This window comes from Falco naumanni, chromosome 9 (assembly GCF_017639655.2).
Source record: "Falco naumanni isolate bFalNau1 chromosome 9, bFalNau1.pat, whole genome shotgun sequence".
Lineage (NCBI taxonomy): Eukaryota > Metazoa > Chordata > Aves > Falconiformes > Falconidae > Falco > Falco naumanni.
Genome location: NC_054062.1, coordinates 22,530,339 through 22,547,979, shown reverse-complemented (window position 1 = coordinate 22,547,979; position 17,641 = coordinate 22,530,339). Strand labels below are relative to the sequence as shown.

At 39.5% G+C, this 17,641-nt stretch overlaps 1 protein-coding gene across 1 annotated transcript in view; it reads left to right on the top strand.

Moving 5' to 3' along the window:
* The first annotated feature begins 265 nt into the window (after nucleotides 1-265).
* CFAP58 (cilia and flagella associated protein 58) overlaps nucleotides 266-17,641 on the top strand; it is a 60,412-nt gene continuing 43,036 nt past the window's right edge. The window contains exons 1-7 of the mRNA XM_040607483.1: nucleotides 266-335; nucleotides 2,208-2,489; nucleotides 7,493-7,641; nucleotides 9,453-9,609; nucleotides 11,644-11,838; nucleotides 14,043-14,180; nucleotides 16,314-16,473. Of these exons, the coding sequence (XP_040463417.1) occupies nucleotides 327-335; nucleotides 2,208-2,489; nucleotides 7,493-7,641; nucleotides 9,453-9,609; nucleotides 11,644-11,838; nucleotides 14,043-14,180; nucleotides 16,314-16,473 (1,090 nt within the window). The 5' untranslated portion in view covers nucleotides 266-326. The remainder of the gene's footprint in view (nucleotides 336-2,207; nucleotides 2,490-7,492; nucleotides 7,642-9,452; nucleotides 9,610-11,643; nucleotides 11,839-14,042; nucleotides 14,181-16,313; nucleotides 16,474-17,641) is intronic.

Here is a 17,641-nt window from a genome sequence, read left to right as displayed (position 1 = left end):
AAAAGGAAGGCTGCAGGGCGCGGAGGCAAGGACAGGTGTCCTGGGAGGAACACAGCAGGCTGCGAGCAGCGCGGGAGCGGGCGCGGGTGTGCGGGTCAAGCTCCCGTGGCGTGATCAAGAGGACACACTGCCCCCACCTCTAAGCGCGGACACACGGCGCCGGCAGCACCAACCGCCCCCGCCCCCAACCGCCCCTACGGCCCCGCCCCGCCCCGCGCGCCCGCCCCGCCCCCGCCCCGCGCCGTTGCTACGATACGGAGCGGGGGGCCCCGCGCGGCCGCGGCCCGGGTCGCCACAGCAGCGTCGTCGGCGTCGTTGTCGGCAGCATGGCTGAGGTGAGCCCCCCGCCGCTCGGGCAGGGCGAGCGCCGCGCCTCGGGATAAGCCCCACAGCATCGTCTGTACCTACAGACGGCGTTCCTGCGTTGAGTTACTTTTGTGGGCGGGGCTCGGCTGGAGCCTGTGTTGAAAGTAGGAGCTGTTGGGCAGCGTGCCCGTGGGCGGCGATCACGCCGAAATGTCAGGAGCACCTGCTGCTCTGAGATCGCAGGTGTGATCCCCCGTATGCCCGTACCGGGCCCAGAGCACCTGCTGCTCTGAGATCGCAGGTGTGATCCCCCGTATGCCCGTACCGGGCCCAGAGCACCTGCTGCTCTGAGATCGCAGGTGTGATCCCCCGTATGCCCGTACCGGGCCCAGACGTGAGCGAGATGGGAACTGAAGGTTTGGCACCCGGGAGGAGGGTGAAATGCAGAGAGACCCGGGTCTGTTGCTGCGAGGCCAGGCCAGAGCAGGGTCGAAGGCGTCATGCAGCCCCCCAAGACCAGCTGCAGCAGCCCGCCCACCAGAGCTGGCCCTCAGCGTTGCCTTTGCTGTGTTCCCATCAAAGTTTGTGACACAGAAAAAAACCTCAGATCAGAGCCTTGGCAGGAAGGGGGCTTGGAGCCGGTGCCTCTGCCTCCATGCGTTGCATGGCCTGACCTTCAAGTCGTCAGGGCCTACTTTTACCCTTTTAATTTCAGGTTTTCCAGGTAGGGTGCACCTATGTACTTCCCACTCCCCCCCCCAAAAAAAAAACCCAAACCAACCAACCCAATGAAACAAGTGTGTTGTTTTGCTCTCAGGTATATTTTTATTATTGTTATTATTTTGAAAATTCTCACCTCTAAACTGTTTATGTTCAAACGATGCGTAGGAGCCTGAACCATTTTTGCAATAGTAATGCGTTCGTTGGGGGGGAAATACGAGGGCAGATTTTTAAGGTTGTGGGAAGTGTGCATCTCATTGCCTCTCCTCTGCGAGGGGGGCTTGCCATACAGCCACAGCCAGTGCTAACAGGAGAGCTGTTTTCCTGTCCAAGTGAGTCCACCTCTGAGATGTGATTATGAGGCTATACCTAGACTTCAGATTGCAGTGTAAAGATGTTCTAGTCAGTTTTGAGCAAGCTTGAGTAATGGCAGCAATGCATCCATGACAGTATGGAAGTGTTCTGTGGGCTGATTTATCTTGCTGCTTAGCAGATCAAGCTAACTCCTGAGAAGCAGCCATACTGCCTCTTCTTGGTGTGATTGTGTTCTGTTGGAGGCTGTAATGGAGGCTTATTTTAAGCTCCTTTTGAAAAATATTGGTGGACTTTGGTGTCCAGCAACCCAACTGGCAAAATTTGGTGTCAGAACTGCACTAGATCAAAAATATCCCCTGTGAAAGATTTAACGGTAGCATGCATTTCCTACAGAAGAAGGATTGGCTTGCTTTGGCATTACTGGAACTTTTGGACACGCTTATCTGCATGTGATTTGCTGGCACTATCTGCATAGAAGGCATAAACTAATCAGACTTTAGAGTGTAGAGAACTGGGGAAAATTGAGACTGAAATACTGGGATTCTTGAGTAGTTGATATATTTTTTAAACACTAGCACAATGGTGATGTTTTATAGACCTTTCTTTAAAGTAGTTGTGGTACTCAATTACAGGAATTCTGACTGTTAAAGCACAAGTTATTTCAGTAAAATAGGGGGAGATCTGTTTGAAAAATAGCCTGCAATGTACATATCATATGATAGCAAGAGAACTGTTATTTCAGAAAACTTTGTCATGATTTCTTAGCAGCTTTTACACACTCAGTATATTGTTTTTTTATATTCTGGGGTCATGAGTGAAATGTTGAATTCCTCCTGTTTGTTGATTATGTATCTCATTCCATTCAGGAAAAGTATGGCAAACCGTATCTAGAAGAAAGTGCATTTGAAGCACTGGAAAAAGACTTCCAAGATGTCATCAATCTACTTAAGGCTGATAAAACTCTGGAAAAATATCGAATAGAATATGAGAAGCTCCATACTGTTATGAAGAAGTCCCATGAAAATGAGAAGTGTCTCATGGAGAAATGCAGGCAGCTGAATGCTGAGCTTCTGGTGAATTCGTCTAAAGTAGCTGTGCTCACAGAGCTTTCGAAAGAGGATCAGAGAACTATAGCATCAATGAAGACGGTAAAGTGTTGAGTATGATCTGAAATTGTTGATGAAAAACATGGTAATAAGAGGAGCATCTGCAACAACACTTCCTTTTATGTAGACAACTAGCCAGAGGACTAAGTATAGAGCTGGCATCTCCATCCAGTTCTTTAACGCCTGCTTTGCTACCAATCGCTTTGTTTCCTCAGGCTGGTATTTTTACAGGTCCTAGTCAAATTCTGTGTTTATTGCACTAAACCAATTCCATCAGCTTTCAACTACTCACTAAGAGTTTTTATTTCAGTTTTCCTTCTGTAGAATAACCTGTTTTCAACTTAATATACAGTTTTTGATTCGTTAGTATTTTTGAAGGGCTGCTTGGATGTTAAGTATTGCCAGAATATAAAAAAATCTACTTGCTGAAATATGGATTGAGACCAACTGATACAAATAAATGTTTCACAGTGTTTTTGAAAGGGAGTCCTATATAGCATTTCAATGTGATTTTACCAGTTTACTCTGATGTGTTCTTTGTTCTTATTGATTTAAACTCTGTCAAATCAAAGTGCTTGACTCACTAAAAACAGTCAATGTTTTTAGCCTTACAGCAAGGTTTGACTACCAGAAACCTGAAGGTGCCAGATGATCAGAAGACTGTATTTTGAACTTCTTTTCTTTCTGATGGTTTAAAAACTAGGGCTGTGGTACCTACACAAGCTTTAGTTCAGCATTTAGTTGAGAAACCTCCGTGCCTTACAATAGTGTTTTGTTCCAGTAAAATAAATTCAGTGTAATAATTCAGAGTGATCCATGAGCGCTACAGAAATAGAAATTCTTTGCAATGAAGTTTCTTGTCCTTAGAATTATGAAGAAAATACACTCAGAGTAAATATTACCCTAAGTAGCAGTGCTGTCATCCTATGGCTGCAGCTTGCAAGCTCATGTTACCGCTCAAAGCATTCTTAAGTGCAGAAAATCTTGGTTTTCACTGCTGCAAATCAAAACCTGCTAGATGGGTGTCACAAACTGTGATGATCCTTATAATTTTCTGCTATTACATGGCAATACTCTGAGGGTAAACAGTAGCAGAGGCAATCTTTCAAGATGTTCCCAAGCTGAGGAGACATTGTCTTAGTAATGTCATAAAACTGAGGAGTGGAAGAGTAGGAAAAATAAGAGTCTTTCCAATTTCAGCAACTAATTTGAAGGCAAGGTATGGCTTGGCAATACCACCTACTGTTGAACCGGCTAAGAGATTTTGTAGTGAAAAAGCTGGTTGAGAAAATGACCCTATTGGAAATAACATGCAATGCACAACACGTGACATTTCAATTCTAGTGGTGTTCTGTGAGCCAGGTAAACAGCACTGATACTTTTTCAGTTTGGTTTTGAGAATTAGTCTTTCCCTTAAATGTTCAGGAATTATTTGAATATTGTTTAAAATGTTTCTGTCATGTTTTGGGGTTTTGTTTGGTATACGCTTCGTATTTCATGTTATCCTCCTTTCTGAAGGGAAGTTCCATTACAGCTGTAGTATTTCACTACGATTTTGCTAACATTCAAAAAGTGTGTTAGGCAAGTGCCAAAGGCAAGTGTTGAGGAAAGTTCAAGTGCTAAAATAACAAAGATTATATTCTTCAGCACTAAATTAAATAATCTGTTCCACTGTTTCATTATTTATAAAAGATAGGAGAATCCTGGTGGGGCTGTTCTGTAAAAACGGTGTGGTTGCTTCAAATTAAGGCCATAAATCTTGGTGACTCAATGGGTCATAAGGGTAGCAAATGTGCGGCTTTCCTCTTATAGGTCATTGTTTCATATACAAATAAAAGTTGCAGAAGCAAAAATTTTCCTCCATGTGAAGCTTGGTTGTAATCAGTAGGATTTGTTTAGGGGCAGAGGCTAACTACACAGATCAGTGGTTCAAGAACCCAGGTCAATAATAATCAATAGCTGTTAACTGTCTGGTGGTTGTTCAGTGCTCTGCTTTGTAGTTTTAAGAAACCGTACGTAATAGTATGCTATTTACAGTCCTATCAAAGGAGCAAAGGCCCAAGCTGAACATGAAGGGGATACAATTCTTTTTTTCATTGATAGGGATACTGATACACAAGGCTGCGCTGGAAGAATGCTAGAAGGGGAATTTACAGGAACTTGTACTCCCCTGCTTGGAATTAATAAGTTTTCAGTTTCTAGGGGTATCAATGCAATATACTAAGAGAGTATTTCAGTAATTCTCCATTTCTGAGCAGTGAAACTGATGTGATCTTCTGGGGTATTTAATGAAAATAAAGTAAGGCAGTCACACTTTATGAATTCTGCTTCACAATTTCCAGAATTCCAGATTTTTTTTTTTAATTATTCTAACTGCAAACATCTAGTGTACCTCTGTCTTTATACAACAGACTGCAATGCATGTTACCTACCTAACCACACACTGCAGTTACCCAGTGATACTGACAGACTGCATTTTTTCAGTTCCCCTCCTCACTGAATAATAATGTGCATATTTTTCCAGTGAAGGCTTCCACCATCAAGAATTTCATTCTCTTTACTTTTGAAGTTAAAGGAAGCAATCTGTTGATCTGCTGTTCAAAGGGCACAACCAAGAAACAACTGCAACGAAGCCCAGTTTTGCTGATGCTGAAGACTGTAGCAAATTCTTATTTAGATTTTGCTTCTTGATGGGGCCATCATCTGTGCCTGCCAACTTTGTTGATAGAAATTATTTTTATCAATACAAATTCAATACGACTGGTTTTACACATCAAACACAAGATAAAGTTCAAAAAGCACAGCTTAGGGTGACCTGAAATCACTGCTCATCTGAATGGCCTCATTGACTTCAGGGGATCACTTTTGCGAATACTCACCAGAACAAAATACTCACTGAAGCCAGTAAGACCTCTCAGAGGGCATATTGATTTTATTCACCAGTTCCATCCCCCTGAACTTCAATCATAATGATTCAATTCACCAGTTTAATCACAGTCTAATCAGCCAGCAGAAAGCTTTAAGTAATCAGCTTTGATCTTATTTTCCATTTGCATTTTTCTAGAGAAAGGCCGGTTGCCTCTTACTGGTTGGCAAATCTGAAACATGTTTATTTACAGCTATATTTTTTGCTTTTTTTGCCAGTCAAGATGACACACTGTCTTCATGTCATCATTTCAGCCTAGTGTGCACTTATTTAAATTTCATAACTGAACATTTTAATGTAAGACAATAATGAACGAAAAATTTATTATTTACTAGATGATACTTAATGCTTTATGTGTGATCATTGCTGCATTTGAATGGAAATTAAAACTCAAAATATATAAAATGTAAAAATTAACTTAATATTTAAAACTTCTAAAATATGCTTTATACATAAGTGAAAAGCACATTTTCAAACTAAATTTTGAACTAAGTAGTTTATTAAGTAATGAAAATAGTGTTTGTATGTAGTGAATTTAATTTATTATAATCTCTTTCAGAATTTCTGAACAAGTAAAGCCCACTGTCTAAGTCTTTATTAATAAGTTGGGGGAAAAAATGAAGAGCAAACATTCCTGATCTTTAAGTTCCAGATGGTTTCTCAAATTTGGATAGGCGGACTAGTTGAATAAATAAAATGAAAATGTATACCCTCTCTGGTTTCAAGAGGCTACAGATGTTATATTTTGTGTTATTTTTTTAGTAAATTTTGGTAGCCTGTTACTTCTGCTAATTCAATAGGTTGATTTTTTTAATTTAGGCAGTAAGCAGCTAAGTACTACATTTATTTGATTTTAAAGAGTTCAATAAATATATTAACAATACACCATAATATAGGTGTCATTTTGAGTTTAATGTTAAACAGATTTTCTTTAGAACTAGAGATGTTAATTTCAGTAAAGAACTGCTGTAAACAATTTGATATAACTTATTTGATATTCTTCATTGTGGACCAATTTTTAATTGTTTTTTCCATGCTCCCATTTTCATATGATGCAAGTGGGAGTTGAAAGGGACATTATGGCTTGAAGTAATGATGGTTCTGTCTGACTCTGCTTGGGGAGACCCTAGAACTAATGCAGAGCTGCACAGCCACACTTGGAGTCTAAATTTGTACAAGTCCATCAAGTCCAGTACTCCACCAGGAGCCAGCTGAGAAAAGAGCATGAGAGAGGACATCATGCTGTGATTTGCAGCCCAGGGACTTCTAGTGTCAAAATAAGTGTTTCATTATTTACTGAATCTTCGGGAACTTTCCTTCCAGTCCAGTCGCTTTCTGAATTTATGCATTTTTTTTTAGGACAGGATTCCAGAATTGGTAGAAGCTTGGTTTGAACCTGGCAAGGAATAAACCTGCTGTGTGCTTCTTAATAATCTGATTCAATGGAGAGAGATCTAGAGGAAGTTAAAAATACAAGTGAACCCTCCTCCCCTATCTTGTTTGTGGATATCAAACCCTGGGTTTGTGAGAGGCACATGAGTCAAGCAGACAAGTAGTTCCATGTGTTGAAATTCGGCTTGAGAATTGTGGCTCTTCTAAATACATAGTTAAAATCAAAATACACTAGATCCTCCCAGATGAAAATGAACAAAGAGGGATAAAAGCCCAGAGTAACATCTTTTTTTCTCATCCAAATCAAATGGGATGTTCATTGTCGTAACAGCTAATAAGATTTTTATGTACATAAGTGAGCTATTTAAGTAGATGGTACCTTTGTGGGCACTGATTTTTCAGTAAATTTTTAGATATTAGTGCGACTTACACAACCAAAACCTCACAGAATGAGATTTGATAACGTTCAGATCTGTGTGTAGAAGAAAATGTATTAGAGCTTTTGTGGTGTAAATTGACATAGCCTGAATGGCTCAGAATGTGTGCTGTGCTCTTGTCCAAAAGAAAAGACAATTGGTGAAGATTCGCAACAAACTTTTGTGAATGTAAACATGAAAAGGCATGAAAATCTATTTTCTTAATTAACCAAAATGCAAGATGATTTTTAATTTGTTGTTAATTTTCAACCCAATTTAATTTATGTAATTGTTTTCCATTTTGTTCCTAGGAGATTGAAAAGTCCTGGAAAATGGTGGATGCAGCCTATGAAAAGGAAAAGAAAATGAAGGAAACAATTAATTCACTGCAAGAGGAAACCGCGCGCCTAAATAATTTAGTGAAACAAGGATCTGGACCATCTCTGAGAGAGGAGTACCAGTAAGTATTCCCCAGGGAGGGGGAAAGCCTGATCTGGGTATCTATCATTCTACCTCTTGTTTAGCTATTTAGATAGTACAAAACCACTGGAAAACAGAAAAAGAGGTCTTTTCTGCCTTTTACTTTTCTCATGAGTGCACATTTATTGGTCTATGTGTTTATGCAGTGAGCAAGTACAGAATCAGGCTCTGAGCAGGTTCATTCAGTATTGGATTAAGCTGAGAGATCAAATAAAAATCAATATTATGCACTTTCTCAGTATCTGTCATATTGTTTTATCTGACTAGCACTTCAACATACTCTGAGAATAGGATCCTGTCAACACTTTTACATCTGATGGGAGCAGGGTCAAGTAGATAAGTCAAGGAAGCAGGAGACTTCATTTCTCTTTGCAGCTTTGTTATAAGGCATTATCACTGTCTGTATTCTTGTTTATATTTTATATTTATACATTTTCAAGACGGTGTGTTTTTTTTACTGAACACTTCCGCATAGAGGGACCTCGTCTCAGATGGAGCCTCTAGCTGCTATAGTGTGCAAATAATAATGATCCTCAGGAGTTGCTCAAAATGCCTCCAAAAGCAAGTGTTTATTGTGTCAGGTCCTCTGGCTGTGCTTATGCTGTAATATTAAGTGTGAACTCCAAGATGAGATTAAGTATATTGACCCTATGACGTGTGCACTTTCTGTCGAGATTGCCGATGGTTGGCCCAGCTAGTTCTGGCTTGAAATTTCCACATTGTTTAAGTTATTTATTTATATTATGCATTCAGGATATGTATGGGGAATGCTCGTCTCCCTGTGCACTGTATATCCAGGCTGCATAAACGAGGCTTGGGTCTGTGAGCAAAGGCCTTTAGTGTGCTCAAGTGTCTCTCCTCCATGGAATGTGCCAGCACATAAACCACCTGGATGCATGAGAATTCTATTCTACTGTTTGTCCCTAAAATGTTCTGGACCTGTTAACAGGTTTCCCTGGATCTAAAAGCTTGGTCATTAAGCCTTTCCCTAGTGTAACTCTCCCTGAAGGCAGCTAGCTCTCCGGTGGCTGCTTTTTGCATTTTCCTGCAAGAGCCTGGAGCCATTACTTTGCCAAGACCTCACTCCTGTGTTTCCAGCTGCTGCCCAGACTGCTGAGACCTGCCTGCTTACAATTTCTTCATAAGTTCCTTCTGTATTGCACTCCAGTTCCATGCTTAAATACTCTGTGCAGCGACAAAGCAATGGGACCAGACAACTCCTTTGTCCTTCAGCCCTATGGGGCTGAAAACCCGACAGTCTTTTAGAACTATAAGGCTGGTTTTTAAGGTTGACCTTGAATCCACACCGCTTGGACTTTTTTTCAGATTGTGAATGTGTCCAAACAGGGACTCTGCTTTATTCTTTCATTAGGTGATTATATGACATAACCTGGTTAGGTGCCCAGTCAGGTAAGCTGCAGAGAGACTGGTTACAACAATGTAACATTTTTGGTCCCTGAGTAATTTTACAGGACAGAAAAGGAATTTTGTTCACTGTTACCTTTTGGGGAAACTGAAGGCTTCTTGAGACCCATGAGGATGTGATATAACAAGAAGGAGTGATTTATTGGACTAGGTTAACTTTTAAAGCTGCCTATGTTGATGCTGACTACAGTCATACTAGATAGAGCATATAATTCAATTGCCCGGCAGAGCCTTAATCCAAGAGGAGTTTAAAATGAAACAAATGACTTTTAAACTCCTGTTTCTCACAAAAGATCTTGCTCTGGCATAGGAGGAACAACAGAAATGGCCTGTGACACTGCTTGACTATTATTTCCTTGCTTCCAGTATCCGGGATTTGCTAAAACTTAAAGAAGGGGTAACAAAGGAGCGAGACCAACTGTTGTCAGAGGTCGCGAAGTTACATCAAAGTCTAGCTCAAGTCACAGAGCAGCAGCAGGATACAGAGAAGGCAAAAAATGAGGCAGATCAATCCATTACACAGGTCTGTACAGATCACCAGGTAGTGATTTTAAGTTTTGTCCTGAACCATTTTCCACACTTGCAATTGATCTCCTGTAACTAGTATGCTACTACCTGTACTTTCACATCTCAAACATTTTCGGGAGTGCTCAGAAAGGAGTCTGTTGTGCATGATTTTTCTCTACTTCTAGGCTATGTCTCATACCAGCTGCTTCCATAGCTTCCCCATACCCTGGATGAAGTCAAGGTTCTTTTGCTTGAGTAGTAGTTATCTTTCATACTGGAGATATGTGGGGGTTTTGTGCATTGTAAATCCTTATTCCTCCAAAGAACCACTTAGAACATAGACCTGGAATGCGTATGCTAGGTCCCTTGCTGTTGGCACTGGTTGTCATATGATGCCATACCGTCATTTTTAAGAATGTATCAAATTCTGACTTAAAAGCTAATTAGGCTACTTTCTGTCCTACCTCTTATGGGAAGCTTTTCCAGAACCTCACTTTTCTAATGTCTAGAGACCTCTGACTTTCTTCTTCACACTGATTCCTGCCTACTGTTTTTCAGCTTAAATAATTTTTCACCTCACCAGTGTCTGTAGAGAGCAGCCATATTCCATCCCAGCTTTACTTTTTTTGTCTCCTCATAAGTTAGGTTCTCTGCTTTTATGACCATCTGAGTAGACAGTTCTTCTTTACTGATCAATATGTAGAGCTTCCTTTAAATGTGTATGGCAGCTAGAGATACGGAAGACTGAGGATCGATAGGATACCCACTGAACGGAGAGAAAGTAGAACAGGATGGAAGATGGGATACTGAACTCTGATACATCAAAATCTAAAAACATAATTATGAGGAATAAAGAATTTAAAACAAAATATAAATAGGGGCTGGAGCAGGACAACAGGAGAAAGGAAAAGCAGAAAAGAACACAACGAACAGAGAAGAGCTAGAAGTAGCATTTAGCTTACAGTTTTTTATTAATCACGAATAGGAAAGTAATGATCAGCCTGGGTTTCATGCATAGAACTTGTTTCTGTTTCTAAAGCAGGTGGATGGGAATGTATTACAAGAGAATATAAATCCTTGCTTTTCTGACAGTATTGTGGGCATGGGAGGAAAGAGAGAGGATTGAAACTCCCGCCAAAACTTACTGAATCTTCTGATACTAACTTCCTCAGCCCTTAAATTTATGGGATTGTTACAGCATTTGTAACTTGTAACCACCTCCTGTCCTCCCAGTATGAAATTATTCTCCACTTCAGACTGTTTAAATGAAAATGGCTTTTTGAAGAGCCTGTTGAAGACCCTGACAGTTCTGGCAACTTTTCATCTGTGGGCTCAAAGGGAGAGGAATGTTTAAGTGAAGAACATCTTTCAATTGCTGGTCCCTGGCTGAACTGAATATTTCCATGTGGATCAACCCCCTGTGTCTCCTCTCTGCAGATTCTGCTCCATCACATTTTTGGGGAGGGAGAGAGCCAAAGTCACAAGACAGTCTATTAAATATGAAAGCACCTCTTTCAGCTTTCTCACAGAGGAGCTTCGAGAGCAGAAGGATTGAGAGCAGTTGTGAAAATGAATGCTGGTCTGACATCTCTCTTTTTCCTTTAATATCAGTGTAATAAGTGTTTCTGCTGGTGAGATAGAAAAAACAAACTAAAAATCCTCACAATGCAACACTAAGCCCTAATTAGTTTTAATGCTGCGTTCAGAAAGTACCACTTTACAAACAACTTAAAACTGAAAATACATTTGTGCCCCTGCATCTCTTGGAGGAATGCTTTATGTCTGCATCAGATCCCTCTGTGTGGGTGAGCTGACTGGTGCTTAAGAAATTCTTGTCATCAATAAATAGGTTCCCTCATGCAGGATTTTTTGTTCAACCACTCGAGAACATACTTCTGAGAAGATCTGGCATAATCCATGTAGTAGTGGGTCTGGTAGTACAGAAGCTGCTGTTTTCAGCATGAGGCATAGTAGAAGGAGAGGTAAGAGGCCTTGTTTTCCTGAATAAAAGGCAGCAGATTTAAAACTTTTGTCTTCTCTATTATTATAGCTTCAGCAAGAAATCCTGCTGCATCAGAATAAGGCATCACAAGAAGCTCAAAAGAAGGAAGAAATGGAGAAGCAGCTGAAAAATCTTCTAGTTGAAATGGATAAAAAACAAGCTGAGATCGAGAATTTACAAGAATATATACAGAGGAGCCAAGAGGAACAACTGAAATTGGAACAGCATCTAAAAGAGCAGAAGGTAGGATGCAATGGCACACTGTATTTATCAGGTCTAAGATTAGGGTCAGATATCAAAATAAGAAAATGGATTTTCCTGGTGAGAGAGGGAGGGGAGGGAGATTATTTTTAAATGTTAATAAATATTTATTTTTATATAAATACTACTTTACTAATAAATAAATATGTAAAGCTTGCTGGCAGGTTTCATCTAGTGGATTGCAATGATATTGTTAGAGATCATCTTGGAAAGATCATAGCAAATGAGACAAAGTCTGTGGAGAGCGTGGATGATCTAGTGGTAGTAATAGGAGATTGCCAGGTTGGACTTCTGACATATATTGCCAGTTTTACCACTGATTGACGGTAGTGGCATTGGTAAAGTAATTTTGCCCCCAACCCTTTCTTTCTTTTCTGTCACAATAATTTTTATCTACCTCTCAAGCTTGTGGAAGAGTTTCTGTGAAAGGGCAGAGAACTGTCTTTGTAAACCTTTTTGATTGATTTTCCCCATTCTGTTTCTAAAAACTTTATCTGGAAGTGTCCTAACGTAGCATTCTGCAAGTGTTTGAATTTTCGGGTTTTCAGTTCATTTCCCCTGACTCTGAGAAACTCTCAGAGAAGCAATTTCAGTAAATGGCAGGGAAGATCTCATCACTGTAAGGCAGTCCTACCTTAAAGGAAACTTCTTTGGGAGTTGTCTTGTAAATTTATGATTTTTATGGCATTTTCTTCCCTTCAGGTCCCTGAAGTTGTGAAGGTAGAGGTCTGTGACGATTTTTTGTCAACATAGAGTCTTAGTAAAATCATTCACATAAAGAGATACAGGGAAGACTTGATTATTTCTCTGAATATCACTGATTTGATGCAGCTTTTGAGGGGAGCTCCGTGATCTGCCAGGACAGTCACATTGTTTTTAAATAGGGTATCTACAATTCCTGGTTCTGTTCTATTCTTCCTTCTCCTATCTGTAGTCCCTTTCAACCTTTCTAAGTGCAGACTTTAAGGATATTCAATTGTCCAAATGGTCCTGGAAACCAGTAGTTCACATAAAGTGCTGTGCCTACACCAATTAGCCAGACTACTGCACTGTCTGTGTTGCCTGCGCTGTCGTGAAGGTGTCTGTGGATGCCCTGTATTGTCTTTTGCAAAAATTCTATCCAAAACACAGGCTGTCCAACTGTGCAAGAGTCAGGGTGGAGATATGCAAGAGAAGGTGACACAGCCATTGCAGCATCATTGGGTTATTGTTTCTCAACTGAATTGTAGTTGGCTGTGATGCCTGCTCTTATGCTACCGAAATTTCAAGTAAAATATCCTTGCTTGCATGACAGTGTTGATGGTTTGATACAGCTACTATAGGCTGCATCCTACTTAAGTCAAAGTCTCGATAGAGTTACCTTAAACACAATGTTATCCTGACATTTGCAACACAAGAATCAGCATTTCTTGTTTTCACATTGTCTTTGCTTCTGCATGCCTTCAGAAGAGGGAGATTCCACTTCTCTTCCTTTAATGTTTGTTAAGGGCATAGTACATATTGACTTCATCGGTTTTTCACACATTAATGCTTCAAGTGAAAAATATGATGGTTGTTCTTTCTTCACTTATGGAGTAGTATTTGTTAGGGGAAGTCCCATCAAGTGAAAGAAGAGACTGGAAGCTGCAGTACTGAAGTCTATGTTCTCCACAGAAACCATGAAACTGCTGTTCTGGGCTTTTGACTGAAGACAAATTAGAGAAGAAAATGGTTGTGTCCTGGTTTCAGCCAGCCATGTAACCAGAGAAATGTTATCAGCGTATTAATGTAGGATTTGCTTTTTAAGAAACAGAGCTCCCGTGCCCTCTGCTGATTGAAGCAATTTGAATCTCATACTCATTTTCCATAATGATATGTAGCAAGTTGTGTTACCGTGATGCTTGCCAAATGCCTAACAAGGAGTAAAATATTTATCTATCACCTGCAAGAGAGACCTGCTAAGCTCCCAGAAAAAAAATGACACTGGCTGTGTTATTCATTAGAAATGATCGTTTCCCCTAGTCAATATGAACATGTATCATATTTCATGTTAGTAATTTCATCACCAATGAAGAGTGGTTTTTAAGCAGACTACAATCTGTAGCAACTTTTATCTCCTGGGGAGATGGAAGGTTCTGTCTTCATGTATATGTCGGTATTGTAATGAGATTAAAAAGAATTAATAGGATTTTTCTTTAATCTGACAGATCTTGAATGAAAGAGCTAGTAAGGAGCTTAAGCAATTTCAGATGAGAAATAATAAGCTCATGCAAGAGAGCAAGCAGCAAAGTGTGATGCTTGAAGTGGTGAAGCAGGACATCCAGCAGAAGACAGCAGAACTGAAAGTAAGTGCCAGGAGGTGCAGGCAGCCTATCAGCCATATCACTCTGATGGCAGCCTTACTATGTGGAATGGGGATGACTTCAGTTCTTGTACTTCCCTATAAGTAGTTTTGGAGGAAATTGAGGATTTTTTAGGAAAAGATCTGGCTGTCACTAGATGCCATTCTTTCAATGGCAGTACCATGGTGCAGTCTTCAACCCTATCACCTGACGTTGTAGCACCTGTTGTGCTGAATGAGCTGTGTTTCATAAGACACAAACTAAAATGCTCAACATATTGTGTTCATAAAGGATGCATAAAGATACTTTTGACAGATGTAAGGTGGTTTTTTTGGTTGTGAGATCTTCAGGTAAGAGCAACGACTTCCTTTCTTACTGTGATTAACATAATCTGAATGTTGCCAAAACGCACTGAAAAATGTTAAGGTTATAATGACAGTGTCCTGGATAGCTTCCACTGAAGGCAGCTACTTCCAACACTAAAATTTCCCCCTCCCAGTATCGGTTGGGGAAGTTAAATATAAATAACTAAGATGGTGTTTACTTTCTGATCTAAATGGGTTTCTTGCCTGACTTTACATTGTCTTAACAGCTGTTTTGTACCACTCAGAAGCAGGTGAGTTTTTGGGGAAGGATTAAATGATTCCTGCTATTGCTTTTTAGGATACTTTGAGAGCATTTGTGATAAAGTACAGATGTTATTACTCTGTCTGTGGTATCTTGCATTTTGTATCATCACTGGGGTTTAAACACTAAACGTTATGAAATTCAGGTAGAAAATCATCTTATCAAAGTTTAGTCAAGTATAACCAATCCACCTAAATAAAAAGGTTGCTTGCCAATAGAGGTATTTTTTTTTTAAATGGGAACTGTTAGTTGGAATGATAAAAGTTAACCAGTGACAGATTAAAAGCTCAGTTCATAACTTATGTAGTAGATGATTCTGATTTGGATCCTTAACGGGCTATGTGGTAGGAGCTTGTTTTCTGCTGTATTTTGTTAGTCAGTCTGGAGGATGTTTTTCTTACCTATTTGAAAAACAAATTACTGACTTTTTCCAGGTTATCTGGTTGTATCATTACTTCTAGTAATACCATAATTGTTTAAAGTTTTACAAACACTGCATTCAAATGTGACTTACATTTGGGGTTCTGAAGTGTCAAAAGTAGCATTTTGATTCTATGATCTTATTCTAACTTCAAGAAGAGTTGATGGAACTTGTGGAGTCATGCACACAAACTTCTGGGAACAAAAAAATAGAAGTTACTGCTCAGTTAGTAACTAAGCTAATTGTTAAAGTTTCTAAGATCCCCAGTCATGATCTGAGATGCCCCTTTTGTAGGCACTGCACTTAGAATTTCATCTTGCATTGTGCTGAGTGCCTCCACTATGGTGTTGGGCAACCCAAACTATGGAAGTACTCATAAATTTCTTCAAGGTTATTGTCAGTAAGAACAGAGGAGATTCACATCTTAGCAAAGGGTACTCACATAGCAGGATTCACCATCTCACAGAATCAGTATCTGAGGCTGTAGTCTGTAAAACCTAACAGTGGTACTGAATTATATGAGGAAGCTATATTTCCATCTTAAAAGGAAAGAGACTAATTTCTGTTGTGATTATTAATTGGTTTTCATGGTAACCAATTATACAGTGTTTTGATAATTTTATCATCTGATTGTATAGCAAATGAGATGAACTCTACATTTATTTTTATTTTTTAAAAGCCATAGGTTATAAAAGAGATGGGAGTAACAGATACCTGCTATTAAGGACATGCAATCAGACCAGACCATAGCTATCTTTTTCATCACAGTCACTGTTCTTAATATTTCAAAGGAAATTAGAGCTGCCTGTGTTTAATCTGCGGGGCTAATTGGGTAGTGCTGTGTGAGGTTTGCAGCTGGGGATTTTTCAGCCCTAAAGAATAAGATTTGATTATAATTTTCCTTGCCCTAACTGGCTTTGTTTAAATTGTTTTTAATATTGTTCAGTTAGCTAATTATCTTCTCTCAGGTGACCCACTGCACTTACACCTTTGCTTCTTGAACTTAAAGGAATAACTATGTACTAAGTACAGAGGCATTTTCTTTCTGTGGATATTTTCTCTCCCCTTTTCCTGTTGCTTTTCTGTAGGACAGAAGTGATGAAGTGACTCAGGCGCACCTTGAAATTTCAAAGCTGAGCAAAGTACGAGATGTTCTCCAGGATAAGCTGTGTATTGCAGAAAAACAAAAAGTTGATGCAGGTCATGAGAGAAGCACCCTAAAAAATCAAATAATTGGACTGGAGAGGGGTAGGTGCCTAACTGATGTGTGGATCTGTCTTCTGATTCATAATTTATTAATTCAGTATACATCTTCCTATTAGGATCATTCTCCTTTAGTGTGTAGTATAAGCCTGTATAAAAGACAGTTGGACTCTACAGCAGGATTTTAAAATCCCTTGTAGACTTACAGAATTTTCATAATGTAGCATATGTGGGGTGAAAATACAACAGGCATAACTGAAGTTTGTGGTGTGCCAATTTGTGCCATGTCACATAGTCATCCTCAATCCACTTTTATTGCTTCTGCACTGACCTGTGAGAAAAGCAATCTCAGAGGTTATTGAAATCAGACATGGTTAGGACACACTTTTATTTCTGCTCTTATTATTGTCTCTGCTGAATAGTTACAGCCTGGAAATGAATATGTGCAAGTAAACTGCTAAACTTAGTTCTGATATGTTTAGGACTTCAGTTGGTCAGTGTGGATACTAGAGCTGTCCAAGTATTGACTTTGACTTGCTAGCAGATCTGGAAAACTAAGAATGAACTTTCAGCATTTTTGCCAAATGGAAATTTTGGAAGAGAATGCCTTGGGTCTAATGAAATATTTTGTTTACCTTTAAATAAACAACTTTTTGGGTATTTTTGAGCATTTAAAACTACTTTCTGTTTTTAACTTTAAAGTACATATAGGTTTAAAAGTCAAATATGCTTTGAAATAAAAATAGGCACATTTAAAAAAAAATGTTTATGATTTTTTTCCCCTCCTAAAATAGTACTATGAAGATGGCAAAATATTTGAGTTTATGAGACTTTACTTTTTGAGGCAGAAAAAAACCCCTTTACTATAAACTTCATCTAGGTCAAATTGATATATGCTGGTATAAATGCCTTTCCCTGCTCTCACTTGTTTCTAGCTTGTCTCCTGAAGAGACTGAATGTATGAGATATGAATCCTTACATGTAACTATATTTATGGGAAGTCATGTCTGCTTTTTGCTCTGTGAGGGTGGAGGACCTTTCCCGCAGGTGCTTTACTAGTACTTCTTAAGGTCATGCTCTGTACTAGAAAGGAGGGAGGAACTTAAGCAATTCAGATCCGTACTGGAATGCCTGAGGAGGGCTACTACTAACATGTATTTTTGCAATATTTGACAGATCTTAGCACTCCAATGTACTGCATTTCCTGAGTTGC